A 17026-nucleotide genomic window follows, 5' to 3' on the forward strand; every position below is an offset into this window, starting at 1 on the left:
TTCAATCATCAGGCGAGAAGGCGTCAGCACGGCATAAGTTGCAAACTGTGGAAAATCCCAGAACTATGACGGACTTATGTGAAACAACTTGAAGTAAGAATTTGAAGTAAGAATTTGAAGTAAGAATAGGAATATATTTAGCATAGCATAGAAGGATTTTCAATTTTTTGTGTAGCTTTCCTTTAACCCTTACCCACTAGTTATGGACTAAACTTGAAATATGTATGAATATAGGAGGCGCTTCGATAGGCGTGATATGAGCTCCATCCCCCGTATCTAAAAATCGGTCCTGTATGGAGACGCGTGATTTCAAAAGTCTTACATGTCATCCTACATGTATTTGAAGACGTTCAGACCTGTTTGGTCGAGTTTTTAAATGGTCTAAGCGTAATGCCTTAGATATTTTTCTATCTTATAAGACGGGAGTATATACCCTATTGGAGCCTTATCTGCAGTACCGCTCCCGGCCGTAACCAGAAAAGTGACAAAGGAGACCGTCAAATTGCCAAATTTCGACCTTTTCGGGAATGGGGAAATCACAAAAGACTCGCAAAGGGGTTTGACGTTTTTAGGTATGTTTGACCTTGAACTTGAAACTGCGACCATGTAAAAGCAAGATTTACACAAGAAATTTTGCACAAAAAAAAGAATGGGATATTGGGTTATGGATGATATGTTTTCTTTGTATCTTACCAATGGTAATTTCGTGTAAATTGTCTATTCGTCATAATTTCAATCGTAATTAGTGTAACAATAGCACGTTGAACAAATGCAACAGTTTTCGTCAGATTATCAAGAAATATACCAAATTTTTCACCGTACGGAGTGTATGCAACGGTGAATGCTATGGTAACTATTAGCATAATGTCTTCATCTAGATATGGCAGTTAGTTAATGTATGTTGTTGTTTGATAAGGAAAGTGTATTTTGTATGTTATGCGTTGGTGTTTTAGTGCCATAGCAATAGTTTATGATAATAGTTTGGCCGACTTATTCTGCTGAAATGCTGATGTTGCACACTAGTATTAATTTCAATAGTGAATACATGTTTACGTTCATATACATATAAGCCCACGTTCAAACTCCTCATCTAGCCTGTTAGGGTACTTAATTGCCGTTTATAAAGCTAAAGCACATTATCTTCGCCAAATAATCAAGGCTTATCATGGAGAGTGATTGATATTTACGTGCTTATCACCCCCTGCAAATTTGATCATGCACCATACCATTTGGACGTTATGATTGGGCGAATGAGTCCAGTTAAGATAGGGTTAAAAATCATTTGGTGGTACAGGACTAGTATATGTGTAGAGTGTGCTGATATATGTTATAACTGGTCATGAAAAAATATGAGTATGTTGATATTATATGGGCCACAAAGGTTCGATATGGCTGTTGAAAGTTGAAAGTGATGATGAAATAGTACAGTCAATACATATGAATAGAATAAATCTGGCACGTTTTTAGGTGTTTCTAGTCAGGCTTTCTATTTTGTCCCTATTTCGTTATGTCGCCAACCGTGTTGAACAAAAATGCTTAAACTGAACGCGTCAAAAACCAGCAGGACCCACACCTCTGCTTGGAGAATAGTTTATTTATTTGACCTACATGTACGTTTATGCAAGGCTATCTGTTTACATGACCTGACACTGTCCCATCTCCCATTGAAAGGCAGTGGGTTAACAAACTTTCCTTACTAATTATGCAAATTAGCTCCTTATTTGCATAATTAGTCATTGATTATGTAAAGCACCATCCGAGCTCTCTACATACCAAACATCACGACGATCTGTCGACCCATTCTCAAGTTATTCATGTCCGAATGTCAAAACAAAAACACCCACTGCGGTTCTTAACAAGCCGCTAGGGGGCCAAAATTTACAGAACTTACTTTCTGTGGCATGAACTATCTACCACACAAAAATCATGACCATAGCACTTTCAGAAAATATGCCCCTAAATTTTGAAGCTCTGCTGCAGTACCTTTGGTATCCGCTAGAAGGCCCATTATCGAACTTGACCTTCCTTTGGGTAAATCCTACCCATCCACTAAATATCATAAGGATCCATCAACAGCTTCTTGAGTTATGTTGTCCACAAGAAAATTCACATCCACACAAAGCCCGCTGCAGTACCGACGGAAAGTGCCAGGAGAACCATTTTTTAACTTGACCTCCGTTTTCACAACATCTACACACCTGCAAAAAATCATGAAGATCCATCAGCGTTTCCGTCACTTTTTTTTGCCTACATACAAACACAAAAAAATGCTAAGTCCGCTGCAGTACTATTGAAAAACGCAAGGTAAACCATTTTCGAACTTGACCTTCCTTTACACAACCACTACACACCTACCAAAAATCATAAAGATTCATTGAAGTTTTCTTGAGTTATGCTCCTGACATACATTCAGACCCACCCAACAGATTTTTCAACCGAAAACATAATCCTCTCCGAGTACAAGTACTCGGCGAAGATAAAAAGTCTACCTTACTTTGCTAGATATACCCCAAAGTCAAGTCCTCACTTGTTTTACATAAGCCCGCCATAGTTCAGGGCTCTCCCGTCATTTGTAGCTTGGGCCGTTCTTGACTTAGGGGTATATATAGCAAATAGTAGACTTTTCAATATTAAGTTTAGCCTCCCTTTAACTTAATTGGTCTGGAATCATTTTCCTTAAAGTTAAAGGACAGTGATTCTAGACCAATTTTGATTGTTATCAGATACGCAATTCAGCTCCAAAGGCTGCAATGTATTTTGATCGAATAAGCCATTCATCAAAACGTCATACTGCGTGTGACCTCACTCGACCTGCCGATTTTTTGCACAGTGTCACCGCTTTGGAAAAGAACATTCCCATCAGGAAGGAGACGACCGCAGAACCCACTAAAATGCCAGACCAGAGCTCTGTGCTCAGCCAGGCAGCGATGTAGTCTTGTGTGCATACCCCTGCACTTCCACCCGTCGACGCTAGGGTTGTCGTTGGACGGTTTTCTGTTGTAGGCATCTCAGTGGAAGATGCGGTTTTTCCTTGTGCGTGTGTAGTTCCATCAGTAGTCGATAGGGGCGTTGTTGGCAGATCCGGGCTTTGCGTCGATGTCGTTCCCTCGGCCGTCGTTAGGGGCGTTGTTGGCAGATCCGGGCTTTGCGTCGATGTCGTTCTCTCGGTCGTCGGTAGGGGCGTTGTTGGCAGATCCGGGCTTTGCGTCGACGTCGTTCCTGCGGCCGTCGGTAGGGGCACTCCTATCTCGTACAGATCCAGTTCTATCGGCCAGTGGTCACTGACGTCATATGCCTACATAAACGTAAGTAGATAAAAAGGCCTCAAACATTTTTATTCATTATACAGAGAAAAGCAACCGAATAAATGCCGATTTTAGCAAGAAGGATAGAATCGTGACTAATTTTTGGCGATGTCTCAGGGCGGAGGCTTTCTATAAACATTGGTCACGGAAAATTACTTTCCAGACCGTGTGTCATTAACCGTTATAAAACTGGTTTAATGGTTCTGAAGTGGTGTTAGACAAGTATGCTACGCACTAACATGATACAGTTATCCAAGGGGCTTTCCATACCATCGCGTGCCATTTGTTTAAAGAGGACTTACATACTAATCTTCAAGCAGGTGCAAAAAGCTAGGCAAAATCAACATTTCTTAAGCTCCCCGTTTCAAGGAACAAGGAGCTTTTCTAGAAACAAGAAGAGAAACGTTACGATTTTGCCGTTCTACATTTGCTTGGAGATTGAATATACATATATATATATATATACTAGTATCGACAGATTTAGTGATCTTACCAGATCTTGTGTGATGTTAAAGGCGTCCTTGTAGTTGAATACAGAAACGGAGCTCGCGTTGATTCCACTCATGAAATCGTCTCCAGCAACAACAAACCTGAGAATAAGACAAACAAGCGTATTTCAATGTTTAACAACTTATTCAGCTATGATGTGATAATAGAAAATGAGAAAATGCTTTAGTTCACTGATGCTACGAAAAGAGCAATTTGCGTACAAACTACAAAATAGAAATGCAGCATGAATATTAAAATTCTACTGAGCAATGAAAGCAATGAAATAACATTGAGAGCCAAATACGTGTAGTACAGTCTCCTGGCTCCCGGGAATCGAACCCGGGCCGCCAGCTCACGAACCCAACTCACTTACCACAAGGCTAAAAGTGCCGGACCAGTTATAGACTGGTCAGTAAGTTGTCAAAACATCTATTAGCAAGAATATGGTACACAAGAAGGAAAAGCAAAACGCGTTCTCCACTAACCTATCGTAAGCGCAGTCCGTTGAGCTAACGGTCGTGTCTGCGTCACTTCCGATCAGCCAGGTGAACCTCGGGTCCGTCCACAGGCGGATCTGGTCCCACTCGCCGGAAGTGACGTAGCGACAGTCGGTGTTCAGGTCGCCAAGTACCATGACGTCATCAATGCCCCACCTAGCAACCGCATCCTGGTAGACGTCAAAGAGGAGGTCGGTCTCCAGGACCGCGTCGTCTGGGGCAGTGTGGCACGGGATGAGGACGAAGTCCTGAATAACTGTGAGGAAGGATGGAGCGTGAGAGGGAAAGAGAGATCGTGTGGGATCGTGTGGCGTAACGACAGGGTGTTCGACTCAGAACCAAGAGGTTCCGAGTTCGAATCTCCCTGACGCCACCGATGTTGTGCCCTTGGGAAAGGCACTTAACACGACTTTCCTCACTTCGCCCAGGTGTATGAAAATTAAAATGGGTATGTTGTTATCTGTACGAGGCACTGTTAATATAAGTTATAAAAACTTGAGTGCAGTGCCACGTCGTCCACGTCTGTCAAAAACCGATTTCGGAAGTGAAAAAAAAAGAAGAGAGATGAAACTTGCATAAATTAAACTGCATAAAGAAATACCTTATTTGCATGATTAATGCAAAAGTGCTATAATTATTCTAAGTGGTAAATGTCAACTGTTAATATTGTGACCTGTGTAAGTCAGTTAAAGGTGCACATGGCCAAGCATAAAATATGCAAATGTAGAAGTCATTTGCATAATCAAAATATTTCATGGAGATAAGAGGTCTCCGAACTCTTTTTTTATTCTAGCTACGGTTCGTTCCTATATACGCTCAGTACAAACACTTAGGAACACTTACATTTGGTCAATCATATTTTCGCCGTCGTTACTTTATCAATTGAATAGTAATATGTATCACTGGAAAGCTTTGTCTTATCCTTTACAATGATACCAAATTAGTTGTGATTCTACAGTCAAAGGCAGAACAATGGCCAGGGCTTACTATGCGAGATCGTCACAAAACAGTGCCCTGCTAGCGCAGTGTCTGGCACTTTTTTTGGGAGGGGGGGGGGGAGCATTCCTGGTGCATTTTGCTAAGTAAAGAAACTTTTCTTTTTTTGTCTGTACTTCGGTTTTTCACCGACAAGGACGACGTGACACTACACTCAAGTTTTTATAAATTATACGCACAAAGAACAATATACCCATTTTTACACCTGGGCGAAGTGAGGAAAGTCGTGTTTTAAAAGTGTATTTCCCAAGGGCACAACATCGGTCGCGTCAGGGGGATTCGAACCCGGGGCCGCTGGGTTCTGTGCAGAACACCCTGCCGTTACGCCTTACGCCACATGACCCCACAATGTTGCAGTTATCACAACAAAAAAGTAGGACAAAAATGTGCACGGGGCCCAACGCCCCGATGTAAAGCAGTGAGTGGTCACACTACTGAATTGAATTACCCTGGTAAACTGAATATGACAGAAATAAATGAATAAACGTAGCCCTACGGTTATTGGACCAGAAACGATATCCCAGAATTCCTACCTGTTTGAGACGAGTTGAACCTGATGACGTAAGGTTCCCGCGCAAAAGTGTCGTTCCCAGCGCTCTCGTCCCCATCGTCATAGAGGTAGACGTCCGACACCGACAGACCGGACGATTTCCTTCATACCATATATGGAAAAGGGCGCGAAAACGTCAAATTAAAATAAACCGTAATGTAACGACTTATATACATAGAGAATACCAACATATGTAGTTAGCTGTAAAGTACACCTCGTTGCGTCTTCTATCTATATCATATAGCTTAGAATATACTTGTAGATTGTACTATATCAATGCAACTAGCCAATGCTCTTAAGGTCTCATTCATGTATGACTCCGAGTGGGTACAAGAATCCGTACCCAAAAAATCAACGGCTGCATGAACGTGTGTTTATATCGGTGGGAAATTTCCCTTTAGCCAGCCCAGCTGATCTCGAGCTTCAAACTAATGAAAGCTTGTTTGTAACTGAAGAAATTAGCGGGTAAAATTTGGCAGCCGCGCGCGAGGTCAGACGTGCACGGCCCGGCATTGTGGGTGATGCGTTCGTGTGCTTACAGCTGGAAAGTGCCTTTTTTGGGTGTAGCAAAGTGCAGTTTGTAATTGCTATAAAAAGAGATTATATGTAGTGAAAGCTATAAAAAGAGATTATATGTAGTGAAAGCAATTCTTTTACATGATCTAGGGTAAATGCAGAATCCTATAACACAATTTCTTTAATCAAAATAAATATGATTATAGTAGGACGATTAGATAAGCGTCACGTTGTGCTATCTTAAGTGTGACCATTATTATCATTATCTAACGAAGTGCCTTACAACAGTTACTTACTTGTAGAAGAATGCATACTGCTCCTTGTAGCTTGTTCTTCCCAAACGGTCACTAAGAATCAAGGAGTAAGGGTTTCCTGTGCGACTGTGTGTGTGAAAAAGAGACAAAATGTTTTAGATTCTATGTCATCCAGCTAGCAAGTATTCATAGACCTAAAACAAAGGCAACTGAAAGTACCTCAGATGCCCTCAGACTCGAAGTAAAGAAGCAACAAAAACTATGGCTTATTATTATATTTTCTTTGCGTTAACGTCCACATCAAAGAGGAATGTGTTGACATCAAGTTGCATATCTCAAATAGATACAATAAGGCCTTAAAGGGGCCTAAAGCAATATTAGGGCCCAAAAAATGGAAATTGAAATAATTCTGAAATCCTTATGGTAGTGACATTTACTAACACTGTTTTTCTCATTTGCGTAATAACTTCATAGTTTAAGTATTTTGAAACCTCACAAAAACGTACCGTACGGTAGTCCTTTTAGTTTCGCGAGCCTACAAAACCCCAGCGACGATTTTCAGTGAGTTCTCACATCACAGCGACGTCGTATTTTTGCATCATGGACATCGCTATTCATTGTTATTGTGTTGTCTGAACCAATCATGAATAGAAATGACTAAACAAATTGACTTTCAAAATCCTATTTCAGGGCCCTAATATTGCTATGGGCGTATTGACAACTGTACAAATACGAAATATCTGAGCACCCACTTGTTCAACTGATCCAGGAAGTCATACATGGCTGTCTGGGAGGCATCTCTGATCTCCATCACCAGAAACAGGTCGTACCGCTCAACGGTCTGAAGTTGCGAAAGCAGGTGGATAGATATCGGTGGAATAGTTTCATCAGGTTAGCAAGTCACTGAATAAAAGGACTCTTTTTATACAGCCATGTGTTTTATTCAACCGACGTTTCTGTAAACGCCTGTCACCTTTCTCGGGTTCAAATGTTTGGAACCGCATTGTAAACACAGCATTAATTATGTCTTTATCTATGTAAATACTTCACTTTTGGGACCGCATCTGTAAGCAGCGACACCTATGGCTACAGTGCAAAGTGCACCAGTCAGAATTGCCCTGAGGAATGTAACAGACGGTCACCGAAGCGTCGCTTAAATAACTCGTGGTTGTGTACAATTCAAAAGTATTTTTATTCGGATAGAATTATAGTTTTATGAAATACCCAATGAGCTCAACGAATTTCATCGATAAAAAATATCTTTTTTACGCTTTTGTGTGTTTTGTTGCCTTTTTAGTCATACTTGTACGAGTACATAATATTCCCATTAGTGTAGGGTACGGTTACACAAATTCAATTTAGGACGCAGTGAGATCTCTAACGTGTCGCGAGTCCAGGGAGATACGGCTTTTACAATAAACATTCAATCGCCGCCATGGCAATAGTTTTTATTACCCACCTTGTTTTTTGGTTTAGGTAAAGTTTGTGGCCGAAAAATCTTTTCTTCTTCGGTTCAATAACCAGACTGCACATAACGGTGAGACAAAGTAGAAAACAACGTCTTCCCCGCAAACTTTACCTAAATCCCAAAAAATGTTAATACGCAGCTCATACGGACTTGAATATACAAGTAAACGGGCTTTAACCGCACAGTATAAGCAAGATACCAGGTGTTACGATACGCCCCCATGTATCCCCATTCGTCTCTTTACACTGCAAATATACCCGGTCACAATCTGTCGAACGTCAATTCACGGGTATCGGAGCATATCTGACAATGATGATCCCGGACACATGCCACGAAGTTACCACGAAAAGAGTTCCCCACAAACGGACAAATAGTTCTGACTTTAAATAAACAGTTAGGTAAATGCGGCCTAGGAAACTGCGGTTGTAATGTTTACATGTAACCAATCCAATTCACTGGGATCTATTTCAGGTATTGGTAGAGCAATTTCCCATCGTTGAGAATCAACAGAGCATATCGCTTTGTCACGCCCAACTCGCAAAATGCCCACAAAGTAAACTCTTCGCAAATGTCATGATCTCAGACTTTGCTATATCCAAGGAGGTTTTATAAAACATCCTAGCTATGTCAAAGCCATATCGAATTCTGCATTTAGCCATTGTGGGTAAGAACATGCAAATAAAGATAATTCGTTCTTTAAATGCCTTTGTTATGAATACAACCTTGAAAACCATGATTATAACTTGACACGCTTTTGTCACGCCCTACCCGTAAAATGTTTGCAAAGTTAACTCTTCGCACATTTCATGACCTCAGACTTTGCTATATCAAAGCTATATCAAATTCTGCATTTAGCCCATATTGGTAAGAACATGAAAATAAAGATCATTCATTCCTTAAATGCATTTGTTATGAATACAACCTTTAAAACCACTAAACTGTTGAAACTTACCTGAAGTAAAATGTTCACAACATCTGGTTTCGACATCTTGGATACTCCGAAGGTACGTATGTTGAAACTTCCGATTTTCAGACAAGTGGTTACGCGGTAACTTGCCAGTAGAGCCAAGCAGAGCTGAATTGGAAGGAAGACTCCAAACTTTCCCATGTCGACGTTCCGAGCTTCGCTGTGGCGACGTTGTTAACCCTATGACAAACTAGATATTTGGGACAAACGTTGAACTAATGTTCAATGTGAATAACCATCGATAGCCTAGTTTAGCATTAGCCTAAATGATGCAATGTGGACAACTTGGATTCATGTGTGCCTACCGTGTCCAGCGCATGGACACATTGACTACGCACACCCAAGCATGGTTCACACAATACTACGTAATCCATTGTTGCGACATTGATACAATTTAGGGTCAGAAATGTGACGTAACAGCTCTAGAACATAAACACGCCAAATTTCCCCTTGGTTTCAATGACCTAGAATTGAGTTTTTATAAAAATGCTACGCCAAGTAGGTGTTTTCGAATTAAAGGTGTCAAGTATGGTCTTAACACACGACTAATCCATTGTTGCTACATTGATACAATTTAGGGTCAGAAATGTGACGTAACAGCTCTAGAACATAAACACAGCAAATTTCCCCTTGGTTTCAATGACCTAGAATTGAGTTTTTATAAAAATGCTACGCCAAGTAGGTGTTTTCGAATTAAAGGTGTCAAGTATGGTCTTCACACGACTAATCCATTGTTGCTACATTGATACAATTTAGGGTCAGAAATGTGACGTAACAGCTCTAGAACATGCACTCGCCAAATTTCCCATTGGTTTCAATGACCTAGAATTGACTTTTTATAAAATGCTACGTCATGTAGGTGTTTTCGAATAAAGGTCTCAAGTATGATCCACACACGACTAAGCCATTGTTGCTACATTGATACAATTTAGGGTCAGAAATGTGACGTAACAGCTCTAGAACATGCACTCGCCAAATATCCCCTTGGTTTCAATGAACTAGCATTGACTTTTTATAAAATGCTACGTCATGTAGATGTTTTCGAATTAAAGGTGTCAAGTATGATCCACACACGACTAAGCCATTGTTGCTACATTCAGGGCCAGGAATGTCGTCTAGCACCTGGGCGTTGGCATACCAAGTTTCCCCTTGAATTTACCGCGTGTAAGGGACTTAGAATTGTTTTTTAAAAGAATGTTACGCCACAGGGGATGTAGGTTTTTTGTTTGCTGCACAATAGCCATTGAATCCAATGTTTTGAATCAAAGGTTCGCGAAATAGAACCAAATAGATCAAATAGGTCCAAATCATTACGTGTACTTCGCCATCTTTCATTTGAAACATGTATTCAACATAAACAAAATAGTAAACTGAGGAATTTGTACGAATGTTGAGACGGCTAAACCACGTCATGGGATTTCTTTTGGGCGTACATGTAGCTAGACTCTTAGCTTGACCCATTACATAATGTCGGTGACGTAACTCTGCTCCTTTTATGTAGAATATTGTACTAAACATTTCTTTGGAGGTACGAAATAGCCCCTACTCCCCTCCCACTTCACATTTCTCGTGTGTGTTGATATGTGTAGTCATGCATGGCCACACCGCATAGAATCTAAATAATGTACAACCCGGCGTTACTAAACATACGTCCTAAAACTGTGACAAGCCTATGGTCTGGAATCTACACAGTTCTTATTTAGATAGGTATTCTTAAAAGAAATGAATCATTTTTAAAGGAAATCTTTCACAAAAATAAGGAAGAGGTATTTAAGGTGTTAAGAATAGTACTGACCTTGGAAAGGTTTCGTTCACCTGATCCCAGATCCTGATACCTGAGCTTTTCTTTTCTTAAGGGGAGGCCTGACTTTGACAGGGTACAACCAACCTCGTCCGATTTTTCGAGCTCTCTCCCCAGATTGTTATGTTTACGGGATCTGTACTCTCCCACCGTGTAAAAGATACCGGCCGATTTTTAAAGTCTCTCACGCAGCTAGAGTGTTTAAATCCACAAAATTCTAGGGATTTTTTTAGCGAAATGTTTCGACCAATCAGAGCAGGGGGCGTGATTAGGGTTCATGACCTCACGCCTGTCCACCAGAATCAAATCGCAGAACATTCGCTATGTACGTCTCTGATTTATGAAAGCTTAGTATAGGCATAAAATTTCATCCTTAGTATTTCAAGTATTAAAAAAGGTTGTATAAAACCGTTTTGTATTCTATACTAATCATATTCATTTAATTTTAGACCGGAAATGGTAAAGGTCGGATAGGCTTCTTTCCTCTTGTAGCATACTGCGTATGCTGGCGGTATGCCTTTTGTGCTATAATCAGTAGAATTGACCATGACTCATTTGTATTTCATTTTTTTATTATAAAACAAATTACATTGTGTCTTTACAACAAAAGTCACATCACATTTGACAATACTTCCACGATGTGATAAAACGTGTATTTGAGAAATTGAATATGTACAACTGTACCTAAGTAGAAATGATTATATGTTGTACAAGTTACATAAACCATGTACACACAAACTTACATGCGGTTAACCCCCATTAACATTAATCCGTCTGGTTACGTAAATCCGCTACTTTGAAAAACAGTGGGATTGCGAGATCTCTAGTGCAGTACATACAAACGTACAAACGGTTAACCTTCATTAACAATAATCAGTCTGGTTACACCAATCCGCTACTTTTAAAAACAGCGGGTTTGAGGGATCTCTAGTGTAGCACACACACACACACACACACACACACACACACACACACACACACACACCCATGTATACACAGTTTAGATATACAGGAGTGCATTACACTGGGTTGGGTTGGAATGATCTGTTTGGACGTATCTTTTCAGGGTGGGGGAATTATGAATCCTGGTGCAATTATGTTAGTAGATTGATGATACAACTGTACCTCGCGTAGAAATGACCACATGCTGTACATGTTACATAAACCATGTATTAACGTACATACGGTTATATTCGGTTAGGGACGTCCCTTGAATAGAATGTTCCGTGCTTGAGGAAAGCCACACCCCGAGCACGTTAAAGAACCCACCACACTTGAAATAGCAGGGGTTCTTTCCGGTGGGAGTGGATCAAACCTTACAGTCCGTTAGCCGGGTTGACATCTTGAAAAAGTGATTGTCATATGTTATGCCAATCCATGTCAATGAATAGATAATTAATTTTTTGTAATTTTTGTTACTTTTTTTCGAGATAAATAGATAGATACGTAGCACCCTACATGTCATGCAAGTTACTGTTTGAGTCTCATACTTGACAATGGTTTCATAATACGTTTGTATGTTTACAACCACACTCCACTCAAGATTTAATATTTTGCAAATTATGAACAGCTTTACCTATTAAGTCGAACCGACAACATGTTGCTAAAGTTACATAAACAAAAAAGTACAATCTTATATTACGTCGACCCCACATCTTATGAAAGTTACTGTTTGAATCTCATAATAGACAATGGTTTAACACTATAACTAAAAGTTTGCGATCGTACTCCAAGATTCTATAACCAATGTACCATCTTCCGAAAATGATTTCATCAGGTTGGTAGAACATAGGATATAGGAGATTCTTTTTTTCACAACCAGACGAGGGGGGAACGTAGCCACGTTTGGGATTGTATTCTCACCGCAAAAGCGCCACCTACTTCGGCTACTTATAGCGGTGAGAAGCAGTACTCTAGTCAGAAGCTCTGAAGAAGGTGCCTGACAGACACCGAAACGTCAGCAGGTGAGAATTACTGGTTGTGAAATAAAGAATCACCTATATCCAATGTACCATCTGTATACCAAAACTCATGATCATGACGATCCGTCAACCCCTTCTTGAGTAATTCTCTCCCAAAGTCTGAAACAAAATTGACCCCTACAGTTCCAAACGAGCTGATAGGAGGCCCAAATATACACCACTTACTCCCTGCTTCAAGAGCTATTCACTACTAGAAGGTCATGAAATTAGCACTTCCAGAAAATTCGACCTCAAACTTTGAAGCCCCGTTGCAGTACCATAGTCTCTACCAGACTGACCACGCTGGCTAATAGGGAGAATAATTTGCAATGGGGGTGGGGATGGGAAGGCGGGCAGAGCGGTGGCTACCAAAGGGGTTGACTGGCCGAGCAGATGGAAATGTTAACCTTACCGTGGATTAACTCTCCTGGCAAATTCCCCTTTTTGCCGAATTCTACGATCTGTGCCCCCGCAGGAAGGCCTGGTCGAGGATAGCAGTACCGTAGCTACCCGCTAGGAGCCCCATTAACGAATTTGACCTTCCTTTACGCGACCCCTACCCATTTATTTAACGTCTACTGATGCTCGAATTTTCAAGGACAAACGAACATCCTCAAGGTCATTTTCGTCGATAAGCGGAAGCCATTGGAGATGGGTTTAAATCAAAATGTGCTGGGAGAACTTGGTGAAAGTGACAGGGGGCTCGTCTTCTTATATATCTACCACTGCCATTGACGGTTCCACCTGACCTACGCGGTTAGAGACCGCCAATCGGGAGAAGACCTTCGTTAACCCTACAGCTCTTCCAACAGCCGGTCTGGAAGCTGGTGGAGCTGTGGCGACAATGTGACGTCTGCAGCGGACCATGGACTTGAACCCTTGCCGAAACTCTTTCAGTGTCCAGGTGTAAATGACAGGATTAACTGCGGTGTTCCAATAGAGTAGCGCGAAGCTGATGACAAATACTTCATCGGGGATGAATATGGAATCACTGTAGGGATCCATATATTCGACGACTATGCCTGGGAAGGTCAGTGCGACGAATGTGAAGAAGATGTAAAACATGTGTTTTGTACGCTTCACCGCCTGTAGAGACACTTGCTTAGGGCTGTGGCCGAGATGTCGACCGACGGTCATGGCACCCTTCCGCACGTGCAGGTAGATTCTGAAGTAGAACGCACAGATGGCGAACACTATCACCCAGTACATGGATAGGAGAACATTTATGAAAAACAGTTTGCTGGTGGGGTCATCGTACGCTAACTGACACATGCGCACGTAAGGGTCCCATCCCAGACTACCGTATGTCCCTAACATAGCGGGTAACATTATCACAATACCTGTAACCCATGCCCCAACCACCCATAAAAATGCCTTAACAGGGCCGAAAAAACGCTTATACGCGGTTACCGAAAGCACAACGTGCACATACCGGTTAAAAGCAATGAGAACACAAGATAACATGGACTGAATTAGGCTAAATAGGTTTAGAAAACCAATGACGGCACAACACGCCTCTCCGCAATTCGGTTGGCCTGTAATCGAAGAGGAGAGGAAGAGGGGGATGACGACGGCAGACGTTAGCAGATCCCAGAAGCTGGTGTTCAGGATGAAGGTGTTGGCAGTGGTGTGAACCTGTTAGGCAGAAAAATGAGCAGCTGTTTATATTGTTCCGAAAATAATTTCATCAGGTTGGTAGAATATAATATAAGATATAGGAGATTCTTTTTACACAACCAGATATTGATCTCACCTGCTAACGTTTCGATGTCCATCAGACACCTTCTTCAGAGCTTCTGAATGTAGTACTGCTTCTCACCGCTATAAGTAGCCGATGTAGGTGGCGCTTTTGCGGTGAGAACACTGTCCCAAACATGGCTAAGTTTGTATCCCCCTTGTCTCGGTTCATCACCGGGGGCCAAGGTCATCGACATAGAGGATAACAGACGCACCCGGTGGATTAAGGAGGCGGTCTGGATAAGGAAGACAACACCGGTGATGAACCGAGACGAGGGGGATACAAACGTAGCCACGTTTGGGACAGTGTTCTCGCCGCAAAAGCGCCACCTACATCGGCTACTTATAGCGGTGAGAAGGAGTACTCCAGTCAGAAGCTCTGAAGAAGGTGTCTGATAGACATCGAAACGTTAGCAGGTGAGATCAATACCTGGTTGTGTAAAAAGAATCTCCTATATCCTGTTAATGTTGTTATCACGAAGCTCATCTGTGTTGGTAGTAATCATAGTGCAATACTAAACCTTTTCCAACGCTAAGGTATACACGGATCAAATTTTCAACGATTATTGTCGCTTTCTTCTGGATCAATGATGACTAATCACTTCCGAGCGTAAACTCATGAAAGCTAAAGACACGTGACTTAATTGACAATTGTTTTAACGGATACATAACGATTTCTCAGTGAACTGAATTCAGAACCAACCCTTTTTTTCAGGATCCAACGCGCAGTAAATACGTTGACTTTGCTTATACCAAGGACACATTATTTTTCTATATAATGCACTTGCTTATACTCCTCTTACAACAAGTGTACATGTATTTGTTCTAATATTATGACCTACGGACTAGCTAAAGTAGTATATCCATGAAAAACGTGTGATACGATTCAAAACGTAGTCAAACAAGGTCGTTTTGAAGGATTTGTGTCAAGATCTCCTGAAAAAGAGAGGTTTCACAACTGCAGAAAGACTTGGAAATATGTTAAAGATGTACCTTTTTGTAAAGACAGAATGCTAGTATGACAGCGGCGTTGCCAACGGTCCCGACGGCGCTAGAGATGCCCATCATACCGAGAAACAGCACGTTTTCCCACGAGACCTCTGCATAGTCACTGTCAGGGGGTAGCGTCACACCCGACTCACTTGTCAACATCCATTCTGAAAGGAAAATGACGTGATTGTAACATCATCGATTCCAACGTCCGGATCCGATATTAACATTTTCGACAGCGGCGCAACCGGCGCATGCGAAGAACATTCGAAATATTGTATCGAAGCCCGTGTGACACATTGTCAACATCCATTCTGAAAGGAAAATGACGTGATTGTAATATCATCGATTCCAACGTCCGGATCGATATTAACATTTTCGACAGCGGCGCAACCGGCGCATGCGAAGAACATTCGAAATATTGTATCGAAGCCCGTGTGACACATTGTCAACATCCAATCGGAAAAGAAATTGTACTGACGTAATTGTAATAACGTCGATTCCAACGTCCGAATCCGGTATTCAGATTTTTTTACAGCGGCGCAACTGGCACACGCGCGTTCGAAATATTCTATTGAAACCAGTATGATACAAGTGAAACCCCGTGTGATAACCCAAAATATCACCTGGTCCGGAGTTGTACTGGGAATCAGGAAGGCTATGTGTGATCATGAGTATTATCCTAGTTAGTGTTCCGGGGATCCCATACTCTGCCCTCAATTTGGACGACGCTCACGCTAAGGAAGACTCGGGTCATTAAGCCCCTATCTCACTGATCTCGCGGCACGCTGGTGGCCTCGCTACGTCCCAAACTGGATTTTTCCAAGCCTTGACTTTGTAATGTGGATGTCAAGCAAAACGTACAAGTATGAAATAAAAAAAAGGACAAGGGAACACATAAAACATAAAAAGATTAGTTTTTATCGATGAAATACGTTCAGCGCTTTGTCAAATCGCCCGGTCGCAGCGACGTCACCAACGTGCCGGTGGGTCCAGCCGCAGTGAGATAGGGGAATGGCAATATTTAAAGCTGCAAATGGCTAACTAGAGTTAAGTATTTGTGCTACATATACTTCAGGTTTGCTATGTTAGTTTAGCGATTACGGGGTCTTTTTATAAATATGAATCGGTATTGAATTTTTCTTTTTATTTGAGTTGCATGTGTGATAGTTGTGTGCCGATTTGTTTGAAATAGAGAGAACGCTAGCGATCCCCCAAAACACCCCTCCCAATGAAATGGTATGACTACCCTGCTACGTCACAAAATCAAGATGGCGGCCACTACACATGCCGACGAAACCATCAAAGGTTTTGCCACGCAAACCTGTAAATACAAAATGGCGATCTGTGTCGTCACAATTCAAGATGGCGGCCCTCACACAACCCGACAGATCCTACATAGGTTTCGCTACGCAAACCTGTAATAATTACTTTACATATACCTGGTTTGGTGTGATTACAGGAAGATGTGTTGTTAAAGAGCCACGTATCTTGG

The 17026-nt window shown here is 41.5% G+C and overlaps 1 protein-coding gene across 1 annotated transcript; it reads right to left on the reverse strand.

The window, feature by feature from the left end:
* Positions 1-1574: 1574 nt before the first annotated feature.
* LOC136441841 (deoxyribonuclease-1-like) lies at positions 1575-11058 on the reverse strand. Its single transcript, XM_066438361.1, has 8 exons — positions 10838-11058; positions 9028-9222; positions 7360-7448; positions 6650-6733; positions 5821-5939; positions 4280-4547; positions 3799-3895; positions 1575-3295 (listed from the first exon to the last, which is right to left on the reverse strand). The coding sequence occupies exons 2-8, from the start codon at positions 9181-9183 to the stop codon at positions 2786-2788; spliced, it is 1323 nt and encodes a 440-aa protein (XP_066294458.1). The 5' UTR covers positions 9184-9222; positions 10838-11058; the 3' UTR covers positions 1575-2785.
* Positions 11059-17026: the final 5968 nt, after the last annotated feature.

Source organism: Branchiostoma lanceolatum, chromosome 9 (assembly GCF_035083965.1).
Source record: "Branchiostoma lanceolatum isolate klBraLanc5 chromosome 9, klBraLanc5.hap2, whole genome shotgun sequence".
Lineage (NCBI taxonomy): Eukaryota > Metazoa > Chordata > Leptocardii > Amphioxiformes > Branchiostomatidae > Branchiostoma > Branchiostoma lanceolatum.

What these genes read in the sequence shown, in the direction of transcription:
- LOC136441841 (XM_066438361.1), bottom strand. Translation starts at nt 9,183, where the DNA reads ATGGGAAAGTTTGGAGTCTTCCTTCCAATTCAGCTCTGCTTGGCTCTA. An exon ending in TTGTGAACATTTTACTTCAG is followed by an intron (nt 7,449 to 9,027) that starts GTAAGTTTCAAC and finishes TCGCAACTTCAG; the next exon opens with ACCGTTGAGCGGTACGACCT. An exon ending in CAGTATGCATTCTTCTACAA is followed by an intron (nt 5,940 to 6,649) that starts GTAAGTAACTGT and finishes TATGGTATGAAG; the next exon opens with GAAATCGTCCGGTCTGTCGG.